At 35.6% G+C, this 14,327-nt stretch overlaps 1 protein-coding gene across 4 annotated transcripts in view; it reads right to left on the bottom strand.

Moving 5' to 3' along the window:
* Positions 1–14,327, bottom strand: part of ADAMTS16 (ADAM metallopeptidase with thrombospondin type 1 motif 16) — a 175,371-nt gene that overhangs the window by 102,086 nt on the left and 58,958 nt on the right. For all 4 annotated transcript variants that reach the window (XM_002815404.4, XM_054555388.1, XM_054555386.1 and 1 more), the window contains exon 10: positions 6,432–6,585. In XM_002815404.4, coding sequence (XP_002815450.2) covers positions 6,432–6,585 — 154 coding nt within the window. The remainder of the gene's footprint in view (positions 1–6,431; positions 6,586–14,327) is intronic.

Raw genomic sequence — 14,327 nt, 5'->3', positions numbered from 1 at the left:
TGATGGAATACTACTCAGCCATAAAAAGGAATCAATTAACAGCATTTGCAGTGAGCCAGATGAGACTGGACACTATTATTCCAAGTGAAGTAGCTCAGGAATGGAAAATCAAATATTGTTTGTTCTCACTGATATATGGGAGCAAAGTTATGAGAACACAAAGGCCTAAGAATGACACAATGAACTTTGGGGACTGAAGAGAGAGAGGGGGCCGAGGGATGAAAGGCTACAAATATGGTGCAGTGTATACTGCTTGGGTGATGGGTACACCAAAATCTCACAAATCACCACTAAAGAACTTACTCATGTAACCAAATACCACCTGTGTCCCAATAACTTATGGAAAAAAAGAATGCAGTTACAATTGATGTTACAGTCAGATATACAGTGTATTGTCATTATTTGTTCTTCAAGCAGTGAGATGCTTTTATCACTAATCCTGATTATCACTACATCAGTGGACAGAAAAAGCCATTGTCATATATGTGTCATGTATTATACATAAATATGTAAACATACATATACATCAAATATACATTCACATATACAAAAAAAGGATGCATACACATTTACATTGCCTATTCACTTTTCAAACGAAATAATGTTAGGTATTTAAAAGAGATTCATCCCTTCCTAAAATATCATCCATCCATCATCTAGATTAGCATATTTCTGAGTGAGTCTACTGTGCCCAGGGCTGGTCTGGGCACTGGGCCATTTGCTTCTTATTGTTATTTCTTGTTTTATATCCTCCCATTAAGAAACTTCCTGATCTCCACATTTCATCTGAACAAAATAGGCCCTTTTAAATAAAAATTGAGCAGGTGTTCATTAAAAAAAATAAGTTTTATAGTTTAAATTGTTCTGAGATGTTTCAATTCACATAGAAAATTTAAAAAAATCTCTAATTGCCAAACCATATGTAATTTTGAGATTTGGTGTCTGAGAGATACTAGCCACACAAATACCTTTTAATTTTTAAAAGAAAATACAAAGCTGGGTGCGGTGGCTCACAGCTGTAATCCCAGCACATTGGGAGGCCAAGGCAGGCGGATTGCTTGAGGTCAGGAATTCCAGACTAGCCTGGCCAACATGGTGAAACACTGTCTCAACAAAAAGTACAAAAAATTAGCCAGGCATGGTGGCATGCACCTGTAATCCTAGCTACTCAGCATGAGAATTGCTTGAGCCTGGGAGGCAGAGGTTGCAGTAAGCCGAGAGCTGGGATGGTGCTACTACACTCCAACCTGGGTGATAGAGCAAGACTCCATCAAAAAAAAAAAAAAAATAAATAAATAAATGAAAAAAGAAAATATATAAAGTTTGTGTTAAAGAACAATTTTATATATCATAAGGAATGATCTGACATTATGTGATTTTAATAGATGTACTGTTTGTTTAATTTTAAAAGATACTTCACTTCTCCCACTGTCCACTATGAAGTAACTGGTATCAAATTCACTTTTCTGCAAAACAAAACAAAACTGCCACAAAACTATGAAATTATATACACCATATATATGGACCAATCGTTTCAGGTCTTGACAATAGTCAACACAGTACTGTGATGCTCGAGAGAAGGAAAACATGCAAGGAGAATGAATGCCGCATTTGCCCACCTCTCTGCCTGGGAGCACTTTGCAGACCCTGCTATTGGGAGGTGGATACCAGGCGGATGATAGCAGTCTCACTGACTGGAGGATACAGAAGTCAGAGTTGAGGCCTGTTCAGTAGCTAGTTGAGAGTTGGCTCATACAGAAAAAAGTTACATTGGGCTGGGGGCCCCAGGTGTCTGTCTTAGATTTTGCTGCAGGTCCTAATGGTAAGGGGTGAGCAGCTGCCACATAGAAGGAGATTCCAGGTGTCCTAGCAGAGGACCACAGCTGCACGCTGAAAGCTGATGAGGGCTTCAAGACAGAGGATGCATAGGGCTGGGAGAAACTAGAGTTTTGGCTCACACAGAGTAGAGAGACCTCAATGAGCATGCTGGGCATTCAGTGGAAAGCCCAGAAGTCCATGCCTCATGGGGAAGAACCACACATGAGAGTACCGGCTACACCACAGGGCCCAGAGAAAACTGAAAGAGATGAGCCCTAATGAAGAATAAAACAAAGTCTTCGGGGATCAAAAGGACTCACCTTATATGTAATAACACAATATAATAGAAGTATCTATAACATAAAATAATATACTATTCAAGGAAAAGTAGAGATAAATGAATAAATGGGAAAATGCAGAAGATAAACAGAAACTATAAAAAATGGAATTCTGGAACTAAAACTTACAATAAGCCAAAGGTACATTTCACTGATTTATCCAAACACTTTTCATCTTCAAAACTGAGGATGAATTCATGACATTTTCAGACAAAGAAAATTGGAGATAATTCGTGGCTAGCAGATATGTGCTAGAATAAATGCTAAAGGAAGTTCTTTAGGCCTTAGGGAAATGATACCACTTTGAAACAGACCTATAGGAAAACATAGATACTAAACAGTAAATATAAAAAGATGGTCTAATTTATTGTCTTATTTAAAAGCATCTATTTTAAAACAAAAACTACAACATTGCATTTTGTGGCATTTAATTTGCAGAGAAATGAAATATATGTCAATGATAGCGCAAGGAAGAGGGATGCATGGATTTATTTGTTGTAAGGATCTTGCATTTTGCACAAAGTGGGCACAAAGTTAATTCTACATAGACTCTAAATTAAGGATGTATGCTGTAATCTCTAAAGCAATCACTATAAATTAACATAAGGAAGTATAGTTAAAAAGCAAGTCAAAGTAAAATACTGAATATAAAAAATAGTTTAATCTAAAAGAAGGCAGAAGAAAGGGAACAGAGAAACAAAATAGAAATGAGACTAATAGAAAACAAATAGCAAAACAGTAGATTTAAATCTACTATATAATTTTTACATTCAATATAAATAGATTAAACACGCTGGTGAAAGGTCAGAGATTGTTCCAGTGAACAGAAAAGCAATACTAGGCAAAAGGATGTTTACAGCAGACACATTTTATATAAACACACACATAAACTGAAAGTAAAATAATGGAAAAAGTGATCATGCAAAGAGCAATCCTAAGTGAGCTGATGTGGCTATATTAATATCAGATAAGTAGAAATCAAGCAAAGTAATATTACCCAACAATAAAGGAGGGTATTTTACAATGAGAAAAGAGTCAGAAGACATAGCCATCTTAAATGTATGTACACCTAATTATGAAGCTTCAGAATATATAAAACAGAAACTATCATGAGGTCAGGAGATCGAGACCATCCTGGCTAACACAGTGAAACCCCGTCTCTACTAAAAACACAAAAAAATTAGCCGGGCGTGGTGGCGGGCGCCTGTAGTCCCAGCTACTCCGGAGGCTGAGGCAGAAGAATGGCGTGAACCCGGGAGGCAGAGCTTGCAGTGAGCCAAGATCGTGCCACTGCACTCCAGCCTGGGCGACGGAGCGAGACTCCATCTCAAAAAAAAAAAAAAAAAACCAGAAACTAATAGCACTAACATGAGAAATAGAAACATACGTAATCATTGCTGGAGATTTTAATGCTTATGTTTGTGAAATTGGTGGAACAAGTAGGAAATATGATGGATGATGCAGAAGATGTAAGAAATATTATTTAAAAAATAGTTATTTCTTGAATATTCTACCCAACCACTGCAGAATTTATATTCAAGTCTCCACAGAATGTTCACCAAGATAGATCATATGCTAAGCTATGAAATATGTGTCAATACACTTTAAAAGTACATGTAGAGTATATTCTCTGAACAAAATTATGAAATTAGAAATCAAAACTAATAAGTTATCTGGAAAATTATTTGGCAAATAATATTTAATATATTTCTAAGTAATATATTGGTTAATGAAGAAATTACTAGTTAAATTAGAAAATACTTTATGCTTAATAATATTAAAAACCCAGTATGTAAACATTTTCAGGATACAGCTAATGTGCTTAGAAAGACATTAATAGCTTTAAATATATTAAATGGTTATATTAGGAAAATAAGAAAGGTTTAAAGTCAATGATTCAAGCTGCTACTTCAAAGGGCGCGAAAAAGACAGGCATACTAAACCTTGGAATATAATAAAGACAAAACAGAACTTAGTGAAATAGAAAAGAATCCAACAAACAAATTTTAAAAATTAACATTAAGCCCAATATTGATGTTTTTGAAAAGATTAATATGATAAACTCCTAACTAGACTGATAAGAAAGAAAAGATTTAAAAATACATATTATCATTATGAGGAATGAAAGAGATATATCATTATAGATCTTACAGTAATTAAAGGAATTCATAGCCATTCACTGAAAAAATATCTCCTTTAGTGTCACTTTTAATGATTTCTTTACTTTTTCCAATGAAATTGATCAGTCTAGCTAGGAGTGTCTTCTGAATAACCCTTTATCAGTTGGTGTAGTTGAATCAGTAATTACAAAAACCTTTCCATAGACAGAGCTCACTGGTGAATTCTAATCAACATTTAAGGAAGAAACACCACCAAACTTTTACAAACTCTTTGAGAAAACAGAAGAGGAGGGGATGTTGTCAACTGATTTTATTAGGTCAGCACAACTCTGATAATCAATTCTTGAAAAGAAATTATGAGAAAGAAATTTCCCAATAATATCAATCAAGAACACAAATGTAAAAATCATGAGCAAATATTAGCAAATCAACTCAGCAGATTATAAAAATGAACAATAGATTACGACCAAGTGAGGTTATCCCAGGAATGCAGATTGACTTGACATTCGAAGTCCAATGGAAAAAACTAAAGATCAATCAATATAATTCACCACATTAATAGAACAAAGGAGGAAACAATATAACTATATCAATAGATGTAGGAAAAGATTTGACAAAATTCAACACAATTGTGTGATAAAATCTCTGAACGAATTGGGATTAGAGATGAACTTCCTCAGTTTGATAAGAAGCATCTGTATAAACACCAACAGCTAATATCATACTTATTAATGGTGAAATATTATACAATTTAATTTTAATGTTAATATATGGAGCAAGGTAATTATAACATTCAAGAGCAGGCAACATTTAGCAATTATGATAGAAATGAGAATAATTGTTACTTACTGGAGTCAGGGAGGGGTTGAAGGAGGGGACACAGGGAAGGTTCTGGCTTATGTCAATAAAACATGTCTTGATTAAGATGCCGGTAACATGGGAGAATACATTTGTTAAAATTCAAATTGTACATGTAAAATGAATGTGTTTCTCTGCATGTAAATATGTCCTCAATAATAAAAAAGCACCTTGCATCTAACTTTTCATTGCCTATGTTTTCCAAATGACACCAGGGCACCAAGAATGACCCAGTACGTGGTCACAAAGCTAACTACCATGGAAACCAGAAGCACGATCTAGAAGATCCTATCTTTGAAAAAAACCCGTTAGTTTTATGTCCATTTTCCTTAACAAACAGAAGAGTAACACTCAAAAAAAATTTCTTAGGGAATTCACATCTTCTGCCCATAAGAAAAGGCAGTATTGAGAATGCTGCTGCTGATGGATTTACAGCTCTTGTTGGGACTGCCCAGCCAAGGAGATAAGGATCCAATTCTGGCACATAGCTGGAATTGATCTTTGGGGGAGCTCTGCTTGACTTTAGAAGAAAGAAGATTATCACATTAGATTTAAGTTGGGAGTATTCCCAGTGCATTTTGAAATGTTTGGAAGTTTCTGGAGGACTATATTTTTCTCTAATTTCTTCTTGATTTTATTATAAACTAGAATAAAAGAAACCTTAAAAATAGTTACTTTTATTTAATTTGTGGGTAGCTTTTCCTGTGTTTGATAGAGCAGGTTCCTAAATCTCGATTTTCCCTTTTTAGCAAGAGCATATGTCTCTGCGTTACATGAGGAATTTCTGTTAGTAAATCACTCTGGTAAAGTTCCTGGGGTTGACGGAGTAGGTATTACCTTCTATGAGAGACAACTCTATAAATACCTTGTTTGAGGGAAATTTATTAATCAGTAGCCCCTAGGTAGGCTGCTGCTTTATAGTAAAGTATGCTTATATTGGGAGAGAGGAGGGGGACTTCGTTTTTTTAAAACCATTTAAAAAAATGCAGAGTATTAATTTGCCAACTTACACTGACTAAAAGTTATTGCTGAGCTCCCACATGATAAATCAGAAAGAAAGATCCAACCTAACAGGCCAAGTTGGTTCTCAAATGAAAACTGATACCCACAACAGTATCTCCTGTCTTCTTCTTTGCCAGTGAAACATGTGTTTCCTGTTATACAGGACCAGCCTTAACATACAGGATTTGACATTTGGTAGGTACCCAACAAATGCAGACTATATCAACATCAGTTACACTAAATAAAACAGTCTTATGAATCATGTTGCATTGAGCATGTGCCAATAATCACTTGCCTTTTTGAAGTTCAGCATGCAGAGCTTGGCTTTCTCTCCGAACTGCCACTTGCACTGTGTGTTTGCATCATATAATTCTCCTGGCAATTTCTCAGGATACTTATATTCCTTCACAGGCTTTGGCTGATCAGCAAGGCAGATAGCTTGAGCGGTGCTGAAACAAAGAGGAGATGAGCTACTAGTAACTGCCCATAGAGTAACCAAAGGACGTACAACTAATTATGCCTTTCTCCCCCATGCAATTTTACAACATATATTGTGTATACAAAGAGGAGAACTTTTTCTCTCCTGAGGTACAATATAATATTTATCTTAATTATATTTAAATACAGAGACTCCATTTTCTGAAATTATTTATTATACATTGTACCTGTTGCAGGGAGATGATTTGTACTTATTAAATTTCTCAAACTTATCATGAGGAAAAGTGCAACTGAATAATTACAACCAGTGTTCAATGTGAGAAGCTCTTATGATGGACATCTTTTATGCACACTTCTTGCCAGAATCAACCAAAAGATGGGCATTATAAAAATAAAACATAGTCTATTTCAGAGACTGGAATTTTCTTTGTTTCTTTGCTTTTGATTCTTTTTCCCCCTAGGCTAGGGGACACCTGTATATTATCTTTCAGATTGTAGAGGTTCTTCCCGGAACACTGGATTTCCACCAGCAATGCTCTATGCTCAGGATGATTTCTGATGACCCCCAAGTCAAGCAGAAAATTAACCTCACTAAAATCATTGGTAGATGGCTGAAGAACAAGTAATAATTTCTTTTTCCATAAACAGATTATCCTCTTCTCTGCCAGGATGTTCTTTGGTATAATTTATGCATTTGGGAAAGCGTATTTAAATATTTTTGTGTTTTCAAATAGCAACTAAGCCCCTCCTATAAATTTCAATAGGCCCTTCCCTAAGAAAACCAAAAAAACAAAAATCTATAATCACAATACAATGAGCAACGGCAGATCATTTTCCAAACTTGGCTCTGAGTGGTTGTCCACCTTGACTGGAAGATTTCTGGCTCATTTCTAGGACCCCCAGTCCCATGTTCCACTGCTTCAGAGCTCAGGACTCCGTGCATATAAAGCAACATATAGCCCAGATGGGTTCTCTGTGAATTATACCAGAGATTAGGGAAGAACTTATACCAATTCTCTACAATCTCTTTCAATAAATTGGAGCAGAGGGAATACTTCCTAAATTTTAAGATGAGGTCAGCATTATCCTAATACCGAAACCAGACAAACATAGTACAAGAAAAGAAAGCTTTTCTTATCTCTCATAAACATCGATACAAAAATTCTCAACAAAATGTTGGCAAATTGAATCCAACAATGCATGAGAAGAACTATACACTATGACCAAGTGGGATTAATCCTAGGTCTGCAAGTTCTGTTCAATATTCAAAAGTCAATTAATGTAATCTATTACATCAATAGGCTAAAGAAGAAAAACCACATGATCATATCAACAGATGAAGAAAAAAACCATTTGATAAAATTTAACACTCATTCATGATAAAAAAAAATCCCAGCAAACTAGGAATAGAGGAGAACTTCCATCTACAAAAAATATACAGTTAACATTATAATTAATGGTGAGAAACTTAAAGCTTTTCCACTAAAATCAGGAACAAGTAAGAATGACTCCTCTTACCACTCCTTTTCAACATTGTAATGGAAGTGCTACCTAGTGCAATAAAGCAAGAAAATTACATAAAAGGCACACAGACTGGAAAAGAATAAATAAAACTATCTTTGTTCATAAGATGACATGATTGTCTATGTAGAAATTTGAAAGAATCCACCAAGAAACTCCAGGAACTAATAAGTTATGGCAAAGTTGCAGGATAAAAGCTTAATATGCAAAAGTCAATTGCTTTTCTATATGCCAGTGACAACCAAACAGAATTTATTGAAAATTAAAAACATGTCATTTATATTAACAACCAAAAATGAAATAGATATAAATCTAGCAAAATATGTACAAAGCCTACATGAGAAAAATCTACAAAACTGATGAAAGAAATCAAAGAAAAAGTAAATAGGGAGATATTTCATGTCCATAGATCAGAAGACTCAATCTTGTCAGGAGATTAGTTCTTCCCATTTTAATCTACAGCTTCAATGCAATGTCAATCAAAACTAAAGAAAGTTATTTTGAGGATATAAACAAACTGATTATAAAGTTTATATGGAGAGGCAAAACACTTAAAATAACCAGAGCAATATTGAAGGAAGAGAACAAAGACTGACAATACCTAACTTCAAGACTTACTGTAAAGTTACAAAGAATGGACAAATAGATAAGTGGAACAGTACAGAAAGGCCAATAATCCACCCACATAAATATAGTCAACTGATCTTTGACAAAGGAGCAAGGGCAATGGAATGGAGAAAAGATAGCTTTTTAAACTGATCATACTGAAACAACTGGTCATCTACACGTAAAAAAATTAATCTGCCGGGCACGGTGGTTCACACCTGTAATCCCAGCATTTAGGGAGGCTGAGGAAGGTGGATCAGTTGAGGTCGGGAGTTCGAGACCAGCCTGGCCAACATGACGAATTCCTGTTTCTACTAAAAATACAAAAATATTAGCCAGGCATGGTGGTGTGCATCTGTAATCCCAGCTACTCAGGAGGCTGAGGCAGGAGAATCGCTTGAACCCGGAAGGCAGAGGTCACAGTGAGCCGAGATCATACCACTGCACTGCAGCCCAGACAACAGAGTGAGACTCCATTTCAAAAAATAAAATAAATACATAAATTTGAAAAATGAATCTAAATGCAGATCTTATACCCCATACAAAAAGTAACTCACAATGGATCATAGAGCTAAATATAAAATACACAACTACAGAACTCCCAGAAAATAACATAGGAGAAAATCTAGGTGACCTTGGATATGACAATGGCTTTTTTGATACAACATCAAAGGCACAATCAATGAATAAAATAATTGAGAAGCTGTACTTCATTAAGATAAAAAATGTCTGCTCTGTGAAATAAACGTCAAGAAAATGAGAAGACAAGACACAGTGGGAGAACATGTTTGTAAAAGACATAACCAATAAAGGACTGTTATACAAAACATATAAATAACACTTGCAATCCAAGAATAAGAAACAATAAGAATAACAAAAAGTGGACAAAAATCTGAACAGATACCTAATCAAAGAATAGATATAGATGGCAAATAAGCATATAAAAAGATCTCAACATCATATGTCATTAGGGAATTGCAAACTCAAACATCAGTGAGACACCACTACACACCTCTTAGAATAGTGAAAATCCAAAACACTGACAATGTCAAACACTGATGAGAATGTGGAGAAACAGGAACTCTCATTTACCTCCAGTGAGAATGCAAAATGGTCCAACCACCAAAAGTGTGGGTGCAGAAAGGAAAATCATTGCAACGATTTTATAAACAATCGACCACAATAACCACATGGATAAAATGAATGTTGACTTTTTTGCATGCCATATACAAAAATTAAGTGGTCTACATGTGATAAGCAAACAATAAAACTTGTAGCAGATCATGTGGAAGAACACCTTTGCAACTTCGGGACAAGTAGAGTTTTTTTTTTTTCCAGCAGTGTACAAAAGCACCAACCCTAAAGACATATCAATAATTTGGACTCCACTAAAAAAATAAAAATTTCTGTTTAGCAAAAGTCACCATTAAAAGTGTAAATAAAAAGTCACAGAGTCAGAGAAGATTTCATAATACATATATTCCAGAATGGACAAAATGTTTCTACTCAGAATGTATACAATACTCCCATCAAGACAGAAGAAAAAAAAACAGGGCCTATTTTTTTTTAAGTGCACAAAAGGTTTTAGCACTTTACTAAAAAGATTATTCAAGTGGCCATTAAACTTATAAAATGTATTCAATATTATTAATTAATACATTGATATGAAACTAGACACCCACCAGATACCTAAAATGAAAAGTGTCAACATCACCAAGTGTTAGGAAGGATTTGAAACCATTTTGAAAGTTTCACAAATGCTTCTGGGAGTGTAACTTCACACAGCCACTTAGGAAAGCTGATTAGTACTGTCTATTGCACCTGTGCATATATATGTATGACTCTGAAAATTCCATTCCTATGTACACTCAAGACATATATGCAAACCAAGAGAATATTCACAGCGCTGTTCCTTGTAATTGCCAAAAATTGGAAACTCAAATGTCCATCACCAACAGAATGAATGAATAAGTTTTAGTATATTTATATATTTAGTATATAAGTTATATGCAACATAACTAAGTAGACTAATGCTATATTTAGATGCAGCAACAAGGATGAATCTCATAACTGCACAATAGTGCATAACTCCTGATTCCAATATACAGTGTTCCATGTCAGGAAGGTGGTTATCTTTGGGGAAGAGAGGAAGCTCTTGGGGTGGGGAGAAGCAGCTTCTAAAGTCCTTACCACACTCTGTGTCTTGATCTGGGTAGAAGTTAGTTACACTACTGTGTTCATTGTGTAAAAATTCATTGAGCTGTATGCACTCTTATAATTTTGTACTTTTCTGTATATATTTCGTACCACAACAAAAATAATGTTAATGAACACATTAAGGAAGGTTAAAAGTATCATTACGACATTTCAAAATCCCTTTCCCACTCTAAGTGGTGAACCAAAAAATGTTAAAGAGCTTGAGAGATCTTTTAGTTATATCCCATCATTTTTCAGTTAAGAAGACTGAGGCCCTCAGAAAAGGTTATATTACCCACCAAAGTCAAGACCTTCCCAGACATGGGTGAACAAGACATGACCTGATTCCCTCGGTCCTTCTCTCCTCTGCAGGAAAGTGCCTACCATCCAGTCTCAGAGTCACACTAGCATCGCAGAGACAACTGGCCATGACTTAAGATGAGCTTTGTATCACAGAGCAGGGTGTGAATCGAAATGTATTATTTCCATTATGTGCAAAAACATGCTTAATGGGCTCTCAGGTCAGATCTCATTTTCCCATCAACAGAAGTAGTATGGGGTATGGCGCCGCTTACACTCCAAGTTCCCTGAGATGATGGTCACCTTTCTCATGCTTTGATGTGTTCAGATTCATGTGGTCAGAGAGCTGGCATTTTCGCTGATCTGCAGGGCATGATTTAAATTTTTAAAAAGTAATTGAAGATGAGTTCCCGTTGTCATGAAATTTAAAATAATGAGCTAAAATTTCCTTAAGTCACAGGCCTCCTGGATGCAGACATGAGTAATGTGATGAGGTCTGTGTCGGTTAATGGAAAATGACACATGACTTTATTGACTAGGTTGATGAATTCACTCCAAAAAAGTATCAAGCCTTCATAACTCTACCAAGAATAGAGAAAAGTTGTGCTGAAAACTTCAGGCCAATTGAGTTCCCTTACATTTTTTCCACTATCAAATGCTAGACTACTAATGAGAACAGATTCATCTTAAAAGGTAGCCATTTATCCTTACTCATTGTTGGGATCATATCCAAAGAGCCACCTAATTGGTGGAGAATATAACAGTATTTTGATTACTTGGAAATCAGAAAGTCAGCAAACAATCAAACAAGACAGTCTCAGATTCATTAAGTCAGTGAAAAATCAAGATTTAACACACTGTAGAAGTGTCCAATTTGCAACTGGTTTTTGAGTAAAATGAATCTTAATAGTGAATTTAACAAGAGACTTTCTTGGAAAATTTCACCATTCAAGAAAACAAATTTGTACGCAAGTAAAACCTTACCTATTTATTTATACTCATGTGGTCGAAAGAAATTGGTATAGTCTCTGAAAATAAATGTTTATCATTGAAATGCTATAGAAGTGTTTTGCTGGATTCACACAAAAACACATCAGCACACTTCAACTTATAGTTCAAGTGTTCCAGTACCACAGAATGAAAATGGCTTTTAATTCCAGTATCTTACCAATCATTCTTAGGACTATATTATGTCTACAAGATGATATTCTATTTTCAACGTCCTCAAAATAATTATTCCCTGAGCATGTAATTATCATCTTTCCATGAGTCTGCCTATATTTCTTGGCAGTTTCAAAACTTTTTTTGGACTTTCTTAACGCTGGTTCTCACTACACACCCAAACTATAATCCCCTGATTTTTTAAGTTGTCAGAGGATATTTCAAAATAGAAAAAGTGTTATTGTATCTTCCTCATAACCATTAAGATGAAAAAGAGGTTTAAAAAATTCTGAATCTAGAAAACTATAGAAAGGATCTGGAATATAGAAAACTCCAAATTTTCCTCGTTAATGCAAATAACAGCATGGTGAGCCTAAAGTGAATAATCTTCCTTGTTACCCAAAGTAGAATTTCTACATACACAGAGAGAGAAAAATGTGAACAGCTGCAAGAAACAGCTAAAAACAATGCTAAAAATCCCCAGCTTGACTCTGAGAATACCATGCAGGGAAAAACAAATGCTAAATGTACTCCTATGCATCATGTCAGTTGTACAATAGCTTTAACATTGTCTTTTTTGGTAATGAAATTTTTTTTAAAAAATGATCAAGTGTATATTCCCAGGATATGGGTTTATATTACCAAGATACACATATCGTCCAAACTATTGCCACTTATCCTGGGTGGCATAAACTATGAAACACAGTTGTTCCTTAATGTGTTAACATACCTTAGTCCTTAGAGTAGGAACACCAAAAAGGACGAAGCTAGAGGAACACAGCCCCTGGAGGCTGATGATCAAGATTCTGGCTGGGAAGATGGGAAGTCAGGATCCCTAGAGAATGAAGGAAGAGGCAGCCATCGGGGCAATCCAGCCCCAGGTAAGCCCTGGGGCAACAGACCACCAGAAAGTACACTGGAGTAAAAACAACAGAAGTACTGGTGTGATCCTCCTACTCAAATAGTGTCCTAGAAATAAGAAGACTTAATTTGCGCAACAGAAAAAAAGAGCTCTATTAATTAAATAAATGAATAAAAAAGGAACAAAGAAAACGAAAAAAAAGTAGGACACAAAGAAGTAAGGTCAGTGAAAGGAACCAGAGAGGCCGGTTGAGCACTGAAGAGTCTACAGGATCTAACAGGATAGGGGAACTTTGTTCTTAGTTCTTAGTTTGGAATAACTAGTTCCTAGTTTTGACTGCAAAGACATGTACGTTACAAAGACTTGGAAGGCAGATAATCTGGTTTCCTAGCCTGGGGACTTCTTGGGTGCTGCCAAGAAGCTATTTTTTTCTTCCACCAAACCTGCTGGAATCTCCCTGGAGATTATTTCACTGGTGTATGCAAACGTCTAAACTCATCTTACTATATACATTAAATATGTGTAGTTTTTGTGTATTAATTTTAGCTCATTAAAGCTGTTACTTAAAAAAAAACCTTTGCTTTTGTTGGAAGTATTAGTATTTGCCCTACTTTTTAATAATAGAAATCAATTGCTTTCTTGTCAAATTTCAAACTTTCCTATCACAACTAGCTAGTTCCTTAGAATCTATACACTTGTGTCCTTCCCTCTGTTCTTCATTTTAAAATTTTTATTTGCTTTTTTAAATTTTTAAAAATTTTTATTTACTTTTCTGCAATAGGATTTGGGGTTCATCATGTGGCACAGATGGCTCTCTGTCACCTGAGCACATGGGTAGAGCACATTTCTCAATGCCCCTTGCACTTTTGGGCGGTCATATGAGTTCTTCCAGGAACACCACCCTTGTCCCGCACACCCTCCTGTGCTCTCTCTGTCCTCAGTCCCAGGATGGCTGCAGTGGGGAACTAGGTCCTGGAAGAGCAAAGGTCACAGGATGGAAGAAACCTGGGTCTCTGAACGACTGTGTGGAGCAGAGACATTCCAATCCACACTGGACTGTAATGTCAGAAATAAAGTTTTGGCTTAAGACTTAAACCAAACTTCAAA

The sequence above is a fragment of the Pongo abelii genome, chromosome 4 (genome assembly GCF_028885655.2).
Source record: "Pongo abelii isolate AG06213 chromosome 4, NHGRI_mPonAbe1-v2.0_pri, whole genome shotgun sequence".
Classification (NCBI taxonomy): Eukaryota; Metazoa; Chordata; class Mammalia; order Primates; family Hominidae; genus Pongo; species Pongo abelii.
Note: the sequence above shows the minus strand (reverse complement) of the source record. Positions and strands in the feature narration are given on the sequence as shown.